We start from the raw sequence: 15,325 nt of genomic DNA, 5'->3' as shown, positions 1-15,325 counted from the left end.
ATTCAGTTTTTATTGTTGGTTTACTAATCCCAAATAGTTTTTACTATAAATGTTATCACCTTTCCTTTTTTTTTTTTAACCTCCAATTTAGGTGATGTCTTCCCCGTACAAATGAATCCAATAGCTCAATCTCAGTTTATACCTTTGGCTGAAGTTCTTTGCTGTGCTGTGTCTGATCTGAATGCTGCCCAGACCGTGGTGACCCAGGAATCCCTGTTGGAGCATTTGAAGCAACACTACCCAGGTAGCGTGACCAGTTTTCTCTATTAGTTCCTGGTCTGCTTTCTGTTTATAAATCCTCTTAAATAAACTGGGAGATAGCCACTTTTTTTTTTTTTTCTCTAGTGTAGAACCTTGTATTAGAGCCCTGCTGGGAGAAGGCCTACATCAATGAATTTGATAAGGGCATTTCTTTTACTTTCCAGATGAACTTTTGCAAAAACAATGCCTATGGCCATAAGCAAATCATACCGTAGAAAGGAATACAAAGCAAAAAAAGAAAAAAAATTCCTCTTCTTCCCCACCATCCCTTTCTTCCACTGCCACTTCCCAGAGGTGACAGCTTCTACTGTTTATCTTTTCCTGCGTATACTTTCCTAAAAGGTATTTGAGCATATGTATTTTTTTAAAAAAATAACATACATTAGATCCTTCTTTACATTCTGTCTGTACCTTGCCTAAGTTAAAAAAATATTTTGGTGGGGGCGCCTGGGTGCCTAGTTACTTAAGCGCCCAACTCTTGATTTTGGCTCAGGTCATGATCTCAGGGTTGCGAGATGGAGCCCTGAGTTGAGCCCTGCATCAGGCTCCAAGCTCAGTGGGAGGTCTCCTTGAGATTCTCTCTCTCCCTCTGCTCCTCCCACCCACCTCGTGCACGCGCACTCTCTCTCAAATAAATAAATCTTTTTTTAAATTAACATATAACATGTTATTTGCCCCAGGGGTACAGGACTGTGAATCATCAGGCTTACACAATTCACAGCACTCAGCATAACACATACCTTCCCCAATGTCCATAAACCAGCCATCCTATCCTTCCCACCCATCCCCCAGCAACCCTCAGTTTGTTTCCTGAGATTAAGAGTCTCTTATGGTTTGTCTCCTTCCCCAGTTCTATCTTTTTTCATTTTTTCCCTCCCTATTCCCAGACCCAATAAATAAATCTTTATTATTTTTTTAAGATTTTATTTATTTGACAGAGAGATCACAAGGCAGCGAGGCAGGCAGAGAGACAGGGGGAAGCAGGCTCCCCACCGAGCAGAGAGCCCAATGCAGGGCTCCATCCCAGGACCCTGAGATCAGGACCTGGGCCGAAGGCAGAGGCTCAACCCACTGAGCCACCCAGGTGTCCCCCAATAAATAAATCTTTTAAAAAATTTCGGAGATCTTTCTGTATTACATACTGATTTATTTCCATCTTCTCACAGCTGTGTGATATCCAAAATGCATGGATGTAGAAGAGTATTTTTTAATTTTCCCATTATAAAATTGATATGCTTATTGTAGAAAAATCAAGAAAATGTAGAATAGTAACCACTTATAGTATCACAATCCAAAGGAAATGTTGATATGTTGAGGTATTTTCTTCCGGTGTTATACAAACATGTTTCACAATATAAATACAATTTTGAAACCTGCTATTTGGGACTGATGCACTGCCTACTGCGCTAAGGAGGCATCTTTGAACCCTGCTATTTAGAAAAGGAAATTTCTTTTAAAATTGCTACCTTCAGTTGGGACGCCTGGGTGGCTCAGTTGGTTAAAATTGCTACCTTCAGGGACGCCTGAGTGGCTCAGTTGGTTGGGCAGCTGCCTTCGGCTCAGGTCATGATCCCGGCGTCCTGGGATCGAGTCCCATATCGGGCGGGCTCCTTGCTCCGCAGGGAGCCTGCTTCTCCGTCTGACTCTGCCTTCCACTCTGTCTCTGTCTGCCTGTGCTCACTCTCGCTCGCTCTCTCTGACAAATAAATAAAATCTTAAAAAAAAAAAATAAAATTGCTACCTTCCTACTTTTAAAAACTATCATAATACAGGTATTAGGTAGTTCACCCCCATCCTGGCATAGACTGGTTTTCATTTTCTCTTTAGATTCTTAAGATTTAAGCAATGAAGCTGTGATTTTCAAAAACTCCTGTGTTTGCTTCCAAGAATGCTGTCTTGAAGTCCAAATTTAAATTCATGATGGGGTTGTGTAACTTGCTGTGTGTATTCGAGGGAACTCAGATTTTTTTTTCTCTACTTAACCATTAAGTTAGCCCTGTCTTTGTGTAGACCAAATTATATTCCTGTTACTCAGTTAAATTGTTACTATTATGAATGCTTTTCGGCAATGCAGTTACATTTATTAATTGTGTTATAGTTAGCTGTGGGTTCATCAAGCACATGTGTGGTCATTTCTGCATTACTGATTTCACTCATTAAAATATTTTTTAATGCCAAACCTATCAGTATAACGAAATGCTTGTTTGTTTTAGGCATTGCAGTTCCATCTCAGGATATTCTCTATACCACCCTGGGAACCCTGATTAAAGAAAGGAAAATTTATCACACTGGAGAGGGATACTTCATAGTCACTCCTCAGACTTACTTCATCACAAATACAACCCCCCACAAAAATCACAGAGACCTATCGGATGAAAGTCAGCGGCCGGCTTGCATTACCTATCTGGTGGGCGTGGCCAGCTGTGCAGAATCAGCCAAAGAAAACGCTGCCCCCATTTCCCATTGTCAGTCTTGCAGGTGTTTCCCTGATCCCTGCGCTCAGGATGTAGAGGCAACACCGGAGGCTGCGGAAACGGCTAGAAAAGGCCAGAAAGGTCTTCAGGAATCCAGACCTTTGGTACGGAATCGAGCAGTTTCAGTGTCTGGGGATCATGTCATCAGTGAAAGCGCCAAACCGTTACCAGACACAAAAGACAGAGAAAAAGGCAAGAAGTTTGGCTTCAGCCTCTTCTGGCGTAGTATATCCAGGAAGGAGAAGTCCAGAACAGAACACAGCAGTTTCTCTGCCCAGTTCCCACCAGAAGAATGGCCTGTTCGAGATGAAGATGACTTGGACAATATCCCTCGAGACGTCGAACATGAGATTATCAGAAGAATTAATCCCATTCTGACCGTTGACAACTTAATCAAACATACAGTCTTAATGGAAAAATACGAAGAACAGAAACAATATAATAGCCAGGGCACTTCCACTGATAGGTTGACCACGAGGCATAAATATCCTTCAAAAGAGGGAGTTAGGAAAAGGCGGGGCCGGTGTGGGAAGCCTCGAAGGCGGGGCCATTCTCAGAGGAAGAGGCACAGAGTGGGGAGCCAGGGAAGTGAGCCTCAGCCAGGAAGCATCAAACAGGAGAAACATCCCAAGATCCCTGCTGCACAGCCCAGCCCCAAAATTAACAGCTCAAATGAAGCAGGAGTTCAAGCACCACCTGCTGAGAATTTATCAGTGCTGGGTTCCCATTTGATTTACAAGAAGAGAATCAGTAATCCTTTCCAGGGCTTCTCTCACCGAGGGAGTCCCATGACCAAAGTGCACAACACCCAGACCAGTGATCTGAGACCCCGTCAGGCTGGACCAAAGGGAAAACCTTTCCAAAGGTCAAGGTCTTTGGATTCCTCAAGAATCTTGAAGAGTAAAGCCAAGCAGCGTCTTGCTGAACAATGTGAAGATAAACTGATGGCAGAGTCCATCTGTATGAGTAACCCGACCGTCAAACCTCTCTGCGATGACTTCAGAGGTCCCCTCTTAAATTACACTCAGTGTAGTGTTTTGCAAAATGGCGGTGAATGTTGTTCCTTCCGGGAAAGCATGTTGAGATATGATGTAGACGGTGGAAAAAACGAGGTAATCCCTGAAGTCTGGAGGAAAAGTTATTCTCACTTCGACGCATTAGGTGAGGCCGAAGAAATACAGCATGTCCTGCCATCACAAGGTTCCTCTTTAGGCCATGCCTCCCCTGCTTGTAGACTGGTTGATAAAACAATACACCAGTTCCAAAATCTTGGTCTTTTGGATTACCCAGTTCATACGAACTCTTTGAGACAACCTGAGAGTCAAGACAGAGACTTAGAAGAAATAGCAATGAGAAAGACATTTGTCCAGGAAGCAGAGACTGTGGGTCTAGAAGATGAAGGGCTTTCTGATGAAAACCAGGCCTTGGATCAGAATGAACTAGAAGATGATGATGGTGCCTGTAGTTCATTATATCTAGATGAGGAGGACTTTTCTGAGAACGACGACTTAGGTCAAATGCTGCCTGGCCACATTCAGTGTTCCTTTGCAGGGAGAAGCAAGTGGAATCATTTGGGAAGACAAAAAGCGACTGAGAGATCTCTGACTGAGTACAGCAGCAAAATGCACAGGTCTGAGCCTCAGGTGCTTAAAGGAAATGAATGTTACAAACCCACCGGGTTTTTCACTAACCCAGGTGAAAGCCAAACACCTAATCTCCCTGCTGAAAGCAGTGGTCTCAGTTCGGGGACTCAGCCCAGTTTTAGCCACGAAGAGGAAAACAGCGTTGCTACCTGTGTACAAGTGTCGGCCTCTGCTGATGGAAGGATATTTGGTTACTATAGCACGAGGAAAGCCGATTCTGAGACTGAAACCCTGCAAGACCCTGTTAGTGACACAGGAAAGAAACCAGCGAGCTGGAGTCAGAGTGCTCTGAATCAGGGAATGAGAAAGCAGTTCACACAAAAGGTAGAACTTTTCAACACTTCCCATATGCCAGTGTTGGCTCAGGATATCCAACATGAACACAGTCATTTGGAAGGAACAGAAAATCATAGCATGGCTGGAGATAGTGGAATAGATTCCCCACGGTAAGTGTATGTAAATGTGTTTGATTAGCCACTATTCCTCAGGAATGATTAAAATCAATGGTGTATTGAATTACCTAGTGGGAGACTCCTGAATAAACTTTTTATAGCCATGTAATTCTGCCAGTCTCCACTGAATGAATGACATCAAATTACAATGAAATCTCTTCTATAATAGGAGAGAGTTCATTTTTAATGTGAACCAAAATTTACTCTCCTACTACCAAATCTTGAATTATTTCTAAAAATAGGAAGGAGGTGTTACAAATGAAACACTTGCTCAACTGAGGGTTGGAAGTTTTCACTTGTATTTTGGGTTCTACACCCATTGAGAAAGAGCTGCCACTACTTTCCAACAACTTTTTCCATCTGAATCTGTTTAAATAACATTGTTCAGATTATGAAAGTAATATGGTCATAATGGAATATTTGAGAAGTACTGAAAATTGTTTTAAAAGATTTATCTATTTATTTGAGAGAGAGAGCGAGAGAGCATGCATGTGCAAGCACGGGTGAGGGGCAGAGGAAGAGAAATCCTTAAACAGATTTCCCACTGAGCTTGGAGCCCAACGTGGGGCTCAAGCCCAGGACCCTGAGATCATGACCTCATCTGAACTCAAGAGTCAGATGCTTAACCGACTGAGCTACCCACACGCCCCAGAACTGAACACCTATATAATCACCTTACCATTTATTTTATAATATTTAAAAAATATTTTATTTATTTATTTGAGAGAGCACAAGCAGGAAGGAGGGGGAGAAGCAGACTCCCCGCTTAGCAGGGAGCCCGATGTGGGACTCAATCCCAGGACCCAGGGATTATGACCTGAGCTAAAGGCAGACACATAATTGACTGAACCACTCAGGTGCTCCCATCCTACCATTTACATATTTTTAATTTTAATTTAAATTTTTAAATTTTTATTTATTTTTATTTTTCAAAAGATTTTATTTGTTTATTTATTTGACAGAGAGAGACACAGAGAGAGAGATCACAAGTAGGCAGGGAGGCAGGCAGAGAGAGAAGGGGAAGCACGCTCTCCGCTGAGCAGAGACCCCGATGCGGGGCTCGATCCCAGGACCCCGAGACCATGACCCGAGCCGAAGGCAGAGGCTTAACCCACTGAACCACCCAGGTGCCCCCATTTACATATTTTTAAAAAATTCTTTTATATTTGATATATTTATCTCACTTCAGTCTGAATATATTGATCTATATATTTTGTCTAAATATTTTACCTGTACTGTATTTCCTCTTTTGCATGGTGCTTTTTTCAAATAATAGTACATTGTGAACATTCCCCTCATATTCTTAGGTTTCAAAAAGTTCGTCTTAAAATTAGGGTGTATAACTTTACTCTTTAAAAAATAAAAGATTTGGGGCGCCTGGGTGGCTCAGTGGGTTGGGGCCTCTGCCTTCAGCTCAGGTCAGGATCCCAGGGTCCTGGGATCGAGCCCCATATCGGGCTCTCTGCTCAGCGGGGAACCTGCTTCCTCCTCTCTCTCTCTGCCTGCCTCTCAGCCTACTTGTGATCTCTTTCCATCAAATGAATAAATTAAAAAAAAAAATTAAAAAAAAAATAAAAGATTTTATTTATTTATTTGAGACAGAGAGTGAGAGAGAACACAAGCAGGGGAGAAGGAGAGGGAGAAGCAGACTCCCCACTGAGCAGGGAGCCCCATGTAGCTCCCTCCCAAGACCCTGGGATCATGACTCAAGCCAAAGGCAGAAGCTTAACCAACTTAGCTACCCAGGTGCCCCTACTAGTTTTTTATTATATAAAATTATCGTGTACTTTGTTTTGAAAAATTAAGTAATGCAGAAATGTAAAAGGTAAGGGAGCCTGGGTGTCTCAGTTAAGTGTCTGCCTTCAGCTTAAGTCATGGTCCCAGGGTCCCGGGATCAAGGCCTGTGGCAGGCTCCCTGCTCAGTGGAGAGTCTGCTTCTCCTCCCTCTACCCCTCCCTCAACTGGCACACTCCCACTCTCTCTCTCTGTCTCTCTAAAATAAATAAATTAATTAATCTGTGAAATTAAAAGTAAAATTGGAAGTCTTCATCCCTCAACCTTTGCCATTGCCATTCTGTTGAGGTGACCTACACATTGTTTACAGTTTGGTTTGCTTATCTATCTATCTATTTATTTATTTATTTATTTTAAGATATTTTATTTGGGGTGCCTGGGTGGCTCAGTGGTTTAAGCCTCTGCCTTCATCTCAGGTCATGGTCTCAAGGTCCTGGGGTCGAGTCCCATATCGGGCTCTCTGCTCAGCAGGGAGACTGCTTCCTCCACCCCCTACCTGCCTCTCTGCCTACTTGTGATCTCTTTCTCTCTGTCAAATAAATAAATAAAACCTTTAAAATAAAATAAAATAAAATAAAATATTTTATTTTATTTATTTGAAGAGAGACTGCAAGAGAGAGACCATGAGCATGGGGTAGTGATAGAGGGAGAGGAAGAAGCAGAGTTCCCACTGAAGAGGGAGCCTGACATGGGACTTTGTCCCAGGACCCTGGGATCATTACCTGAGTCAAAGGCAGATGCTTAACTGACTGAGCCACCCAGGTGTCCCTGGAGGTCTGCATTTTTTTTTTTTCAGGCAGAGAGAGAGTGAGTATAAGCAGGGGAATGGCAGGCAGAGGGAGAAGCAGGTTCCCTGAGCAAGGAGCCCAATGTGGAGCAGCAGATCCTAGGACTTTAGGATCATGACCTGAGCCAAAGGCAGCCACTTACCCAGCTGAGCCACCCAGGTTTCTCCTGGAGGTCTGCATTTTAAAAACATATCTTCAATTCTTTATTAGGGAATAGATCTTTCCTGCTTGAGACAATTGTTTAATTCATATCAAAGCTTTAAAGTACCAAATTAAGACATATTGTCTCCAAAGTAAACAATGGTTGTGTAAATGAACAAGCTGTGGGTTCCCTTTCTCTCTGTCAACAGCAGAAATAAAAACCAAAGTCAAACCCAAAACAGATAAGGGAAATTACTCATTGACATGCACCTGAGAATTTAGATTTGTGAAATCTTAAGAAAAACTTTTTTTTTTTTTTTTTTTTAGAAAAGATTTTATTTGACAGAAAGAGAGAGGGAACACAAGCAGAGGGAGTGGGAGAGGGAGAAGCAGTCTTCCTGCTGAGCAGGGAGCCCAATTCGGGGCTCGATCCCAAGACCCTGGGATCATAACCTGACCGGAAGGCTGACACCCAAAGACTGAGCCACCCAGGTGCCCCTAATTTCTTTTCTTTTCTTTTTTTTTTTTAACATTTAATTTATTTTTTATTTATTTGAGAGAGAGACAGAGAGCACAAGTGGAGTGAGGGGCAGAGGGAAAAGCAGACTCCCCACTGAGTGAGAGCCTGATGTGGGGCTTGATCCCAGAACTCCAGGATCATGACCTGAGCTGACGACAGATGTCCAATCGACTGAGCCACCAGGCACCCCAAGAAATTTGATTTTTTTAAAAGTTTCAGTTTATTTATTTGACAGACGGAGATCACAAGTAGGCAGAGAGGCAGGCAGAGAGAGAGAGAGAGAGAGGAGGAAGCAGGTTCCCTGCTGAGCAGAGAGCCCAATGTGGGGCTCGATTCCAGGACCCTGGGATCATGACCTGAGCTGAGGGCAGAGGCTTTAACCCACTGAGCCACCCAGGTGCCCCGAAATTTGATTTCTTGAAAATTGCTTTTAATATGGTTCTCTTGAAAGACTTGTAAACATAATCATTAAAGACATGTAGGAGAGAAGGAAGGGAAGATAGCATTTGCACATCATCTATGTGCCCTGTTACAAGAATTAGGGAGAAAGAGATGAAAAAATGATGTTGCTACTTATAGGAAGCTTATACCTTAGTTGAGTAGACCAACAAACCACAAATTGAACTCAAAACAAACAGAGATGTGTCTGGCAGGCTCAGTCGGTAGAGCACATGACTGGATCTCAGGGACGTGAGCTGCATCCTCAATTGGGAGTAGAGTTTAAGGACAGAGGCGCCTGGGTCGTTCAGTCGGTTAACCGATTGCCTTCAGCTCAGGTCGTGATCCCAGAGTGCCAGATCAACCCCCTACATTGGGCTCCTTACTTGGCAGGGAAACTGCTTTTCCCTCCTCCTGCTTGTGCTCTCTCTCATGTGCATTCTTTCTCTCTTAAATAAAATCTTAAAAAAAAAAAAAAAAAAAAAGGACAAAGCAGAAGGTCTTTACAGCTGCCAAAGAGATGTGGAATTAAGAGTGATGAGCTGTTTAGGGGAACACTTACTGGAGGACACATTTTTTTTAAAGATTTATTTGAGAGAGAGAGAGAGCACTGAGGGAGAGGAGAAGCAAACTCCCCGCTGAGCAGAGAGGCTGATGCGGGGCTTGATCCCAGGACTCTGAAATCATGACCTGAGCCAAAGGCAGATGCTTAACCGACTGAGCCACCCAGGCGCCCCAGGAGGCCATATTTTTGAGGCATATCAATGTAACGAGCACGTGATAGAGAGGAGACAAGGTGGAAAAAGGGGAATGTCAAAAGCAAAATGCCCAAACAGTAATGTACCTTGGCTGAAGCAAGGCAGGTGTGTTGGATAAGGGACTAACTTAGCCCACAGCTCCTTGGAAAGGAACATTGTCAATGTGAAAAACTTTATGGTTGGCTTCTCTCTCTTTCATAGGACTTCTCAAGAAAGAAACAAATTACACTTCAGTTGTATAGGAGAGGTTTTCAGGGAACATATTCTTTTTTGTCTTTTTTAAAAAAGTCTATTTATTTATTTGTTTATTTAAGTAATCTCTATACCCAACTGGGGGTTGAACTCACAACCCTGAGATCAAGAGTTGCAGGCTCTTCCGACTGAGCCAGCTAGGCGCCCTGGGAACTTATTGTTTCTGACTAGAATATAATTGATACTGGATCTAAGGAAAGATGTTTTTTTTTTTTTTTTTTTTTTTTTTTTTAAAGATTTTATTTTATTTATTTGACAGAGAGAAATCAAATCACAAGTAGACGGAGAGGCAGACAGAGAGAGAGAGAGAGAGGGAAGCAGGCTCCCTGCCGAGCAGAGAGCCCGATGCGGGACTCGATCCCAGGACCCTGAGATCATGACCTGAGCCGAAGGCAGCGGCTTAACCACTGAGCCACCCAGGCACCCAGGAAAGATGTTCTGAAAACATGAAACTTCTTGATAAGCAGGTGTTAAATAATTGAGGTGCTATTGTGAAGTCTTTAAAATGTAAGGAGCACTTTAGATTTTTAAAGGTTAACTTACCTAAATGTAGCTTAGTGTTAGTAAATGTTATACTGCTTCAAAGTAACAAATGAAGGTGTAATGCTTTGGTGAGAAATCCAGGCCCTTTTGGAAGATAATTGTGTTATGTTTAATACCTTAGGACACAGAGTCTGGCATCTAATAATTCAGTCATTTTGGATGAACTCAAAAGAAGACAGAATTTTCTGCAGAACTTTGAAGGCACAAAGAACGGTCAAACACGCACATCCAGTTCCTTACTACAACTAACTCCAGTCATAAATGTTTAATTCTTATTTTTCTTTTGGATGCTTTTTTAATAAAAATGTACAGATTAATATGGAATATTTTAATTTGCTGAGTATAGAAGAATTCTGTAAAGCGAAGCATAGGTGCTGTTAATCTCATTACACATTTTGTTATAGTTGCTGGCTCCCCCCCCCTTTTTTATGTTTTAAAGCTTTTTTTTTTTTTTTTTTTTTTTTTTTAAAGATTTTATTTATTTATTTGACAGAGAGAGATCACAAGTAGGCAGAGAGGCAGGCAGAGAGAGAGGGGGAAGCAGGCTCCCTGCTGAGCAGAGAACCCGATGCGGGGCTCGATCCCAGGACCCTGAGATCATGACCTGAGCTGAAGGCAGCAGCTTAACCCACTGAGCCACCCAGGCGCCCCTAAAGCTTTTTTTTAAAGCTTATTTTATTTTGAATTTATTGGGAATATATAGAATTTTCCTCAATTAAAAAACCATAAAATCCTTGGTCCTTTTCCAATTAAATGTAATTAACTCAAATTTTCAGACATTCATTAGTTTCTCAAATACATAGGGTGATAATTTACTATACTTTGTAGTGAATTTTTCTACCCATACTAATAGTGAGTTCTTAGGTTAAGGTTCTCACAAGATTTCAGCACAGAAATCCAGAAAATAGTGTGTTAGGGTTATATAGATTCTTTGTTTATAACTAATGTCTTTTATTATCAGAAAGTATTTATATAGATGTTTTGGGTACTCTGCAACAAGAATATTTTCTATCCAATCATTGCCACCAAGGATCTTCTCTGCAACCACCTTGAACATGAGCAGCTGGCCCCAAATTCTATTTACTGGCAGCATCTGGGTCTATTTTTCTGGTTCCTCCTCACATTTGAGGCACTCTCTATAGCATGGCGATGAGAAGTCAGGGTGTTCTCAGATTGGTGGAGATAGAAAGGAAGGAGAATGGTTGCAGAATGGTTTGTGAGAGGAGGTTCTAAATCAAAGACTTATAGAAAAGATGGAAGAGGATGATAGTTTATTTACACTTGATCTATTTCCACTAAGACTTAGATTTGCTAGAATTTTTTCTGGCTGGCCTTTTTAGACCAAGTAGTGGAATGGTCAGTTCTCTTGGGTCTGAGGAACAGAGAGCAGTCAAGACTGGTTTCAGCATATTGGATAGATGCTAATGCTGACTTATGGATGAGGGGGTTTCTTCTAAGAGGTTTCTAAGGATTGTCAGGGCCTTAGATCTCAAGCATGATTGAATAATTGGAGTGTGCCTCTTTTAATTCTCACCATCCTGGTAACAGTGAAGGCAAGTTGAAGCTCAGCACCATGAAGAGCTGCCTCCAGGGGTTGGGTGTTGGTGGGGAAGGGGGTGCGGGGGAGGGTGTTGCAGAGGAGGGGAGATCAGATACACTGCTGGGTTTTGCAGTGGTTTGGCCCACTCGCTCCTGACTGTTGACTTTTAGTGGCTCTGCACAACCTACCATGGCATCCAAGAAGATCAGCTGTAGTCATAAGGACATTTGAAAACCTGGACAAAGTACCAAGAAGGGTAATCTGTATAGCAAAGGCTCATAGGGGAGATTTTGGTTTAGGGGGTCTCAGAGATCACAAGCAGGCAGAGAGGCAGGCAGAGAGAGAGAGGAGGAAGCAGGCTCCCCACCGAGCAGAGGGCCAGACCGGACGTGGGTCTCGATCCCAGGACCCTGGGACCATGACCTGAGCCGAAGGCAGAGGCTTTAACCCACTGAGCCACCCAGGTGCCCCGGTTCAGGGGGTCTTATAGCTCAGAATCATCATCACTGAATGAAAGTTAAAAGATTTCAGCTCATTTAAAGAACTTTCCATTAGCCAAAACTATCCATAAATGAAACACTTTAAAAAAAATTTTTGAGAGAGAGAGAGAGAGCAAGCACACAAGAGCAAGAGAAGGGAGAAAGTCAGAGGGAGTAGCAGACTCCCCATGTAGCTGGGATCCCGATGCGGTACTTGATCCTGGGACTCCAGGATCATGACCCGAGCTGAAGGCAGTCGCCCAACCAACTGAGCCACCCAGGTGTCCTGAAATAGACACTTTTATAAATAAATGTACTTCCCGTTATTGAGGGCATTCGGGCCAAGGCCTGGTGATCCTTTGATTGGTGTGCTGCAGAGGTATTTCCAGTACCTTAACAGGATAGCTGAACTAGATGATTTTGAAGATTCCTTCCAATTGTAAGGTTTTATACTTATAAAATTCAGTGAGGGTTATATATCAAATATATTTCAAGGAAAAAAAAGATTAAGTGAGGATCCTGCAAAGTACTAAATTCATGCAAGAATCCTAAGTTCTTCCAGTTTTCCATTCCTGTACCTATCCTTGTCAGTTCTTGCAAAAAAGATTAACAACTCTGTCCGTTCTTTGATTTTGGACCTCGACTTTTGTGGCTCTAGTCACATGTAGGGACCAATGAAATCCACCTAATTTTGCCACTAGATGCACTATGACACTCCGTAAATGTATGAAGCCTATTATGAAACCAATAAAACTTGCCTTCTACAAAACACAACATATGATTACAGATATTAAAGATGGGTATATGTGTGAATTACTTGGGAGATTACTCCTAAAATAAGTGACTTGTATTTTTACCCCCAATATTAATTTGTATGTGATAACATTAGTTCTTGATTTCTTATCCCCATTTTTCTATTCTCTAAGCAAAAAACTGTTTTCTTCAGGCAGAATGATGATCTGAATTTAGGAATCAAACAAGTTTGAATTCCAATTAAAATCATTGGGAGCTGTGTGATGGAGGAAATTTCCAAACTTCTTTCAGCTTTCTCATCTGTAAAAGGGAGATAAGTGATGATGTATCTACCTTACAGAACTGTTGTAAGATCTGAGGCTAATCTACTCAAGGTGCCCAATGCAAGAGGCACCTGATATTGTTATATATGTGTATATTTTTAATGTATTTATTCACAAAACTTGTCTGGTAGGTGAATACATGGCCTACTATACAGATCCTGTTTTTGTTTTTGTTTTCCTGTTTTTGATTGTAATTCCTCCACTTAGAGATTCAAGTCCTTTAGGTTAAGATTATAAGAAGTTTCATCGATTCAAATCCAGATTTGTCTGGGGAGGTATTGTCCCTTGGCCAACAAGTTTTCAGTTAACATCTGATGCTATAATAGGAAAAAAATGTGTAAAGAATGGGCTTATTTTAGACATTTCATACATTCTGAGATTATCCTCTTTCATCTGGAATCCCAGACCCCTAGGAATACTCAGAGAGTAGCTGGGTATTTTCAATATTTCCATTTTCAATATTTCAAAAATTCCAATAGAAATTGTATATTTCCTTTTCTTAACTCCTTGCTAATTACAACATCGTTTCTTTGGCAGTAGCTGAAATTATACCAGCTCACTAATACCATCACAGGCTGGTGACATTGCTAAGCTACATTTGTATCTTATTTATAGATAAGGAGAATGATCACAAGTCAATTACTAAATGCAATTTAGCAGACAAAGGTTTCAAAATGTCAGATCTGTGAGGGAAAAAAAACAATGGCGAGAACAGTAGTAATGTTGAAAGTTGGGGACAACTACATTTTGAGAACCCATCCTACAGCTACCTGAGGCTTTTGGGGTATACGGAAGAAAGACTACTGCCAAAATGGAGTGGGGGAGAGAGACACTGAGTCATGAAACAAGAAAGAGGGAAACAAACTCATGACTACTTTGTTGGCCTCTACAAATCCTTCTTGCTTTTGAAACCTTAAAAACATAGTCATTCCCTCTTTACGAGTAATAGCGTCCATTTCTTGGGTCATAGTGCCCTCTTTTGGGTAGCTGATGTGACTACTTTTCTAGCACTTGAAAACATGTACAAAGTAATTGGCTAAAAAAAGAGTAAGACCTCTCTGCAGAGGGTAAAGTTGAAAAGCTTTTTTTCCAGGGGCTCCTGGCCCACTGAATTGGTAGAGTGTGGGACTCTTAATCTTGGTGGTGTGAGTTCAAATTCCACGTTGGGTAGAGAGATTATTTAAAAATAAAATCTTAAGAAAAAGTTTTTATAAGTTTGAATTAGGAGCTACACATATACATAAATATACATTTGCTAAATGTGTTCAAAGCTGTGTCTTCTCCAAGGCTTTCAAAACTTGTCAAATCCTTGAGCTAAAGATAGAAATGTAAACTGTTCTGTATATCATCTTTGAAGTACTATAATATTAGCTGCTCCTCCCAATTTCCCTGTACTATCAGAGCAAGGAAGGCATGTTTGTCCCCACATTATTGACAAAAAAGACGAGGTTTTAAAGTTGAGTTGGCCATGATCACGTGGCTAACAATGACAAAATATCCCTCCTGTTGCCTCTTTCATTTTCTCCTTACTTCTTAGTACTCTTATTTCTTTTTTAAGATTTTATTTATTTGACAGACAGAACGAGAGAGGGAATGAGAGAGTGGGAGAGGGAGAAGCAGGCTGCGGGGCTCAATCCCAGGATTTGGGATTATGACCTGAGCAGAAGGCAGACACTTAACGACTGAGCCACGAGGGGCCCCAACTTCTTAGTACTCTAAACACTCATTCTATCCTCCAGTACCTTTTAAGCAATTTATAATTGCTCCTTAAACTATTTCCATGCCATGACATTTTAAAACAATAGTTTGATTCTTTTTGTCACATAAGATTGACATGCAGATGCAAAATGACTTTTAAAAAAAAGTCTGCTTTTCTATAGAACAAAATATCTAGCCCTGTAGGTTTGAGAATGACCAGAGAGAGGCAAGAGTGTAGTCCTCTTATTTTTATATTTTAAGGTCATAGAGTTTAAGGAGATAAAGCCAAAGGCAAGAGAAATCTTTATAGAATCTTGGAACAGAGCAATAGATAAGGCACCCCAATTCTTAAATTTTAAGAAATAAATTGTATCAGTGCCTCTGGTAAGATATTTTGTGGGAATTAAGATTCAAATAAGATTATATTTTGTATTTTTGGTACATTGAAATTATACTACTCCTTCATGT

General features: G+C 41.4%; 1 protein-coding gene across 2 annotated transcripts in view; it reads left to right on the top strand.

Moving 5' to 3' along the window:
* STOX1 (storkhead box 1) overlaps positions 1-10,396 on the top strand; it is a 55,570-nt gene extending 45,174 nt beyond the window's left edge. The window contains exons 2-4 of one of the 2 annotated variants that reach the window (XM_059170076.1): positions 92-244; positions 2,475-4,824; positions 10,186-10,396. In XM_059170076.1, coding sequence (XP_059026059.1) covers positions 92-244; positions 2,475-4,824; positions 10,186-10,333 — 2,651 coding nt within the window. In that variant the 3' untranslated portion in view covers positions 10,334-10,396. The remainder of the gene's footprint in view (positions 1-91; positions 245-2,474; positions 4,825-10,185) is intronic. The other variant, XM_059170078.1, reaches the window with a different exon arrangement.
* Positions 10,397-15,325: the final 4,929 nt, after the last annotated feature.

This window comes from Mustela lutreola, chromosome 4 (assembly GCF_030435805.1).
Source record: "Mustela lutreola isolate mMusLut2 chromosome 4, mMusLut2.pri, whole genome shotgun sequence".
Taxonomy (NCBI): Eukaryota; Metazoa; Chordata; class Mammalia; order Carnivora; family Mustelidae; genus Mustela; species Mustela lutreola.
The sequence above is the reverse complement of the archived record's forward strand: the minus strand, read 5'-3'. Positions and strand labels throughout refer to the sequence as shown.